This window comes from Malurus melanocephalus, unplaced genomic scaffold (genome assembly GCF_030028575.1).
Source record: "Malurus melanocephalus ecotype Western Australia unplaced genomic scaffold, MMel_1.1 scaffold_340, whole genome shotgun sequence".
Lineage (NCBI taxonomy): Eukaryota > Metazoa > Chordata > Aves > Passeriformes > Maluridae > Malurus > Malurus melanocephalus.
This window is the reverse complement of record NW_026623572.1, coordinates 135,599-141,334: the sequence shown is the minus strand read 5'-3', so window position 1 is coordinate 141,334 and position 5,736 is coordinate 135,599. Positions and strand designations below refer to the sequence as shown.

The 5,736-nt window shown below is 49.7% G+C and overlaps 1 protein-coding gene across 1 annotated transcript; it reads left to right on the top strand.

The window, feature by feature from the left end:
• Positions 1-2,106: 2,106 nt before the first annotated feature.
• ERP29 (endoplasmic reticulum protein 29) lies at positions 2,107-5,736 on the top strand. Its single transcript, XM_057378083.1, has 3 exons — positions 2,107-2,267; positions 3,617-3,755; positions 4,978-5,736. The coding sequence occupies exons 1-3, from the start codon at positions 2,148-2,150 to the stop codon at positions 5,478-5,480; spliced, it is 762 nt and encodes a 253-aa protein (XP_057234066.1). The 5' UTR covers positions 2,107-2,147; the 3' UTR covers positions 5,481-5,736.

Below are 5,736 nucleotides of genomic sequence, written 5' to 3'. Positions count from 1 at the left end.
AAGGGTGTGCTCCTTGAATTAAAGCAAGGCTGGTGACTGAAGGTGACGCTGTCAGAGGTGTAGGGTGAGTGAAAACAGCCCCAATGCTGAGGTGGTGCAGTTCGGAGCAGCCCTGAGCCAGAAACGGGCACTGCCCTTCTCAGTCACAGGGGCACAGTGGTGCTGCTGCTGTCCCTGTCCCCTCCCTYCCCACGGCAGCACTGATTCCACAGGGCTTTGCACAAACACCAGCAAAGTTGACTCAGAGGGGACAGTCCCAGGGCTGCTCCAGGCTGGAGTTTCCTTCCACTGCTGCTACCCCAGGCTGAACTCAGTCGTATCAATAAGCAATGGTGACAATGTAAGTTTGGTGCAAGGTTAAGAGAACCAAGCGTTTAAAATGTTCCTGTGTGCCTGAAAGCAGAACTTGGGTTAAAAAAAAAAAAGGTTTCCTGCATCCCTTGAAAGCAGAACTGAAACTGCTGGAGGGAATTGTGTCATTTGGGGCAGGGGCTGGGACAGGATGGACCCATGGCTCACTSACTTCCAGCACAGGGAATGCTGACTGTTCTCAGTGTCAGCTGCTGTTCTCTTCCCACTTCCAGCCCCTGGGAATGACAACCTTGTCAAACAGAACTTTTGGATTACTCAGTGTTTTCTAAAAGCAGAGGCCACCTCTTCCCAAGGTGTAGTTTCTCTAGGAGGAAACCGTGTACAAAAATGACTCCGTACTGACTGACTGGGGACTTGGCTGAGGGAGATTTTCTCTCCCCCTATAAATTGTGTACAGTTAAATATATTATATATTTCTTACAAAAGAGCATTTCCCCTCCAGAAAATGTCCCMCATGGACCTGGTAAGAAATTCAAGCTATAACTCATTGCTGCTGTTCCCCATTTTTCCACTCTTAGGATTTGTTTTTGTTTATTTCGGATTTTCTTTGGGTGTTGAATTGAAAAACATACCTAGAAGAAACTACCAAGACTACTGTTTACAGACTGAAAAAATACTGCTTTTRTACTACTGGGATCATGAGCCACGATCCTTTTACAAATTTCCTCAACTCCTCTCRGCTTAAAATCGGTGTCTGATGTAGATAAAGGTTGGAAATCTACCCTGCTTTGTCTACACACAGGACAAACTGTACTATGCTTGTTTGTGTTGTCCATCATTTTTGTACTTTTTAACTGTTCGAAAATTGCATTTATATTTTGCAATCCTTGATAATCATGACTTTATTTTAACGCCTAGTAAAGGTAGGGTTTTTTTTTTGTTGTATTTGCAGCCTTATCTGAAYTTTCTCTTCCTTGATTATTGTTAATTTATGACTGTAGGAGATATGTACGCCTCAGCCTTCTACGGACTTAAGTGACACAACTGCAACTGAACTGCTTTAAACTGGATGGGTTTATAATTTATATAAAAGTCAGTTTCGTTACAACTCAGTATTGCTGCCTCATTTTTCTGCCTGGATGGTCTGGATGCGATCAAGGGCTCGTCTGCASTGTCTTTGTAAGCCCCGTGGTGAAGTCAGATTATGCTGGTGCAGAACAAGCAGACCYTGCAAAGAGGAAGGATGGAAAAAGATGGAAAATGCTCATTGTTTTCCATGTGGGGATTAGGTGCAGAATGATGTCTRCTGGGGGAGGGAGTGTGTATGGATCAGTGCTTTTACTTGATGAGCTGTCAGTCTGYTCTTTATGCATTGTTTTCTTGCTTTTCATCCAGTCTGTCGATGATAAGGACACGTTGTGTCCACACTTGTGTCCAAATACGGGCTGGCAGTGCATGAGATCTCCCTTGGCAGCACAAAAACCTCTGCTTGGGAGGGCTGTGGCAATGCCCACCTGGATGGATAGAAACGCACACCCCACRGCTGCTCGCCCTGCGTGGCCGGTGCCCCGCTCCTGTCTCCTGCCCTTTCTCTGCCTTCCGCCGCTCTCTTGTCCTTATCTCACCGGCGGCAGCAGCCGCGGCCCCGCGTGCTGTTCCCCGGGGAGCGGGACGTCTGTGCGCGCTGCTCGTTCCCCGCACGGCGTGGGAGCCCCCGCCCGCCCCCAGCGCAGCCGCTCCCCCGGTGGCCCCGGGCGGCGGGGCGGGGCGAGCCCCCGGCGGCGGCCGTCGCGCCGTCACGTGGCCTCGCAGCTCCGCTCCCTCCGCGCTCCGCCATGGCTGCGGCGGCCGCCGCTGGCTCGGTGCTGCTCTGCCTGCTCGGCCTGGTGCTGCCCGGCGGCAGCACGCTGCACACCAAGGGCTCCGTGCCGCTCGACACCATCACCTTCTACAAGGTACGGCGCGGCGGGACGCGGCGCGGATGGCGGAGCGCTCGGGGGGTGGGTGTGGAGCCGCTCCGGTAGTGTGCCCCGCGGCCGGCGGCAGTCCCGGGGTTCGGGGCGCGGGAGGAAYGCGGGGGGCGCGGCGGAACCGCGGGCTCGGGGCCGCCGCCACCGGCGCGGGCAGCGCTCGGTTCTGGCGGAGCGGCTGCGCCGCAGCCAATGGGAGCGCGGCGGCCGCGGCCGGCAGCCAATGGGAGCGCAGTGGCCGCGGCCGGCAGCCAATCGGCGCGGTCCAAGTGGAGCCGAGCCGCGGGGGTTCGGCCCGGTCGCTCCGGCCCGGTGGTACCGGCGGTACCGGCGCGGGGCGGTCTGGCCGCAGCCGCGGCTCCTTGGCCAGCACCGAGCTTCGGGCAGCGAGCACTGGACCGCTCTGGTGCTGCGCTGCCCGTGCCGGTGAGAGAGGGCAGGACCGTGAAGGGAGCGAGTCGGAGCCGTGAGCGCGCTTTGCTTGGGTGGTTTCGCTTGTTCATCAAACAGCAACAGGCTTTTTTTTTCAATTGTTTTTTTTTTTTTCCTTCACTAAATCACTTTGCAAGGAAGGCATTTTCCCAGGACCATGTGCTCTCCCCACGAGGACAGTGCTCGGCAGGCCCAGGACGGAGCTTGCAGCCACCTGTGCGCACAGGCGTTGTGCAGTGCCTGAGCAGGGCTGGCAGAGCGCTGTGTAGGTGGGGAGCTGTGCTGCAACCTAAACCTGTTCGCTAGAACAAAAAGATTTTGCAAGGTCTTCTCCTGCAGGGAGGGTAAAATCCCTCAAGGGATGACAGAGTCCTTTGCCAAACTCATTGGAAAAGGCATCATCTGAGCAGAGCAAAATTGAAGAGGAATCAATTAAACTGTGAATTCTCCATTTCCCGAAACAGTGCAATTCCAGCATCTCCACTGCCTCCCTGTGCTTCCTCTCCTAGCCAAAAGTGCAGCTCTTACACTTCAGAATGACAGTACATTTGCCTCTCCATATCCCACTGGAAAATGTTTTGCTGATCTTCTTCCAAGATGCCAGTCAGATTTACAATAAGCAAATATTATAATTAAAGGCATTATCAGATCCCCCAAACCTACTACATACTATCTTTATCATCTGATGAAGGAACACAGACACCCAAAGCTCAGTCCTTCCTCCACACGACAGTGAGTCATTTCTGAAAGGCCATAATTATATAAAATTTCCATTCTCCCTCTGCATCTTCACATTGCACAGGAGAAAAAGGACAAGAAAAAGCAACCTTTGGTGAGTTTTAGATTGCTCAGGTAAAAAATGATCGGGTTTTGTCTTTTCCCCTTTTTTTTTCTGGCTGTAGGTTATTCCGAAGCACAAGTTTGTCCTTGTGAAGTTTGACACACAATATCCCTATGGCGAGAAACAAGATGAGTTCAAAAAGCTGGCGGAGAGCTCAGGCTCCAGTGAGGATCTGCTGGTAGCTGAAGTGGGAATATCAGGTGAGGAACTCTGAGTGCATGGGGACAGTGAGGGCTGGTGAGGAGGGGATAAATTTCAGTGTGATTTCTGCAGGCTCTGAGGCAACTCTGGGGCTGAGGAATGGATWTGAGAGAGGAGTTCCTACCCTGGCTGAGCCTGGCTGTGCGTGGGAGAGCTGCTTATCCATCTGGGCTKGGTAATGAAGAGTCAGCCCACGCTGCTGAACTGCTGCCACCCTCCTCATCCCCAGCACTTCTTGCCTTTTTTTTCCCCCTTCTTTGCTTAGAGAAACCTTTTTGTCCCGTGTGCAGGGAACAGGCCTTACAAGAAWCATGTTTTAGCCACAATCTTGGTCAGACAAAGAATATTTAATGTGATTAATTCCATGCAGCAAACCCTGGGGCAGCACAGCAAGGAGTTGTTGCATTGTGGCTGCTGTAACTCGAWGCGATTGTGGATTTAAGAGAAAAGGAGTGAAGAATAGATCACTGTCACCTTACATGCTCTGGCTTTGTWGGCTGAATTAAAAATTTAGGTTTAATTATCAAACTGTGAAGTTTTACCCACGCTGATATTTCTAAACATATGTGGAATTCTCTAAGTGGCATAATTGAAATGCCTTTGTTTTCTGTGTTCAAGAATAAATACGATTTTTGTAAGATGAGTAAATGTCTTGTAGCTTAGCGTGCTGTCAGAATGAACATTCTCTGCACATAGACAGGAAAAACTCTTATTTAACTGTAAAATCAGATAAAATCAATGGRTAGAGGAAAATAAGAGAAAAAAGCGTATTGATTTCCCATAAGGAGGACAGGGTTTGTRCGAAAAGGTCTGCCAATGTCTTACACTCTCACAGTCACAGCAAAGAACCATTACAGTCTTTGTCTTTTTCTTTGGAAAACCCAATGATTTTTATGAGGTGTTTTTGTTTCAGTGTGTGGCATTTCCTTGGAACAGRCTYTCCAGGGAATGGTCACGGCCCCAAGGCTGCCAGAGCTCAGGGARCGTTTGGACAGTGCTCTTGAACATAGGGTGGCATTTTGGGGTGTCCTGAGCAGGGCTGGAAGTTGATCATTRTGGGTCCCCCCTTCCAGCTCAGGATATTTCCGTGGCTTTGTGATTTCCTGGCAACCAGGTTATTAGGACATGTTGAAGCACTGGCTACAAATATTTGCGTAGGAGGGAATCCTAAATGAATTCTTGATTAACTCTGCTTTTCTGTGTTTTGTTTTCCSTTGACAGATTATGGTGATAAACTGAACACTGAGCTGGGAGAGAAGTACAAGCTGGATAAGGAAAAGTTCCCTGTTTTTCACTTGTTCCAGAACGGTGACTTTGACAATCCTCTACTTTATGATGGTGAAATCAAGGCCGGGGCCATTCAGCGCTGGCTGAAGAGTAATGGCATCTACCTGGGGATGCCAGGCTGCCTGAAAGAGTACGATGTGCTGGCCAGCAAATTTGTGAGCACCACAGAGAAATCTGACCGCCAGGCCCTGCTGAAAAAGGGGCAGGAGAATTTAGCAAAAGCAAAAGAGACCGAGAAGAAGTCAGCGGAGCAATACTTGAAGATTATGAGCAAGATCCTGGAGCAGGGAGAAGAGTTTGCTGCTAACGAAGTCGTCCGAATCACAAAGCTGATTGAGAAGAACAAGATGAGTGATGGAAAGAAGGAGGAGCTCCAGAAAAGYCTCAATATCCTCGCTTCTTTCCTGAAGAAGAATAGTGAAAAAGATGAGCTCTAATCTGTTGGAGAACTCTGTACAAGCTGTGAAACATTGTCAAGAGTCCTAACCAGTTCTCCTTAATGCAAGCAAAGTTCCCGCTGACTTCAAGAGGGCAGCAGATTTCCTTTTGGGTTTCTCAGTTCAGAAGATCAAGAGGAAGACATTCCTTACAGTATTCTAAATGTTGGAAAAATCACCTAAGAGCAAGACACCAGTATTGTGTAATTCTCTCCAATAACAGTGTTAAAACAGACAACAAAAAAAAAAAAAAAAA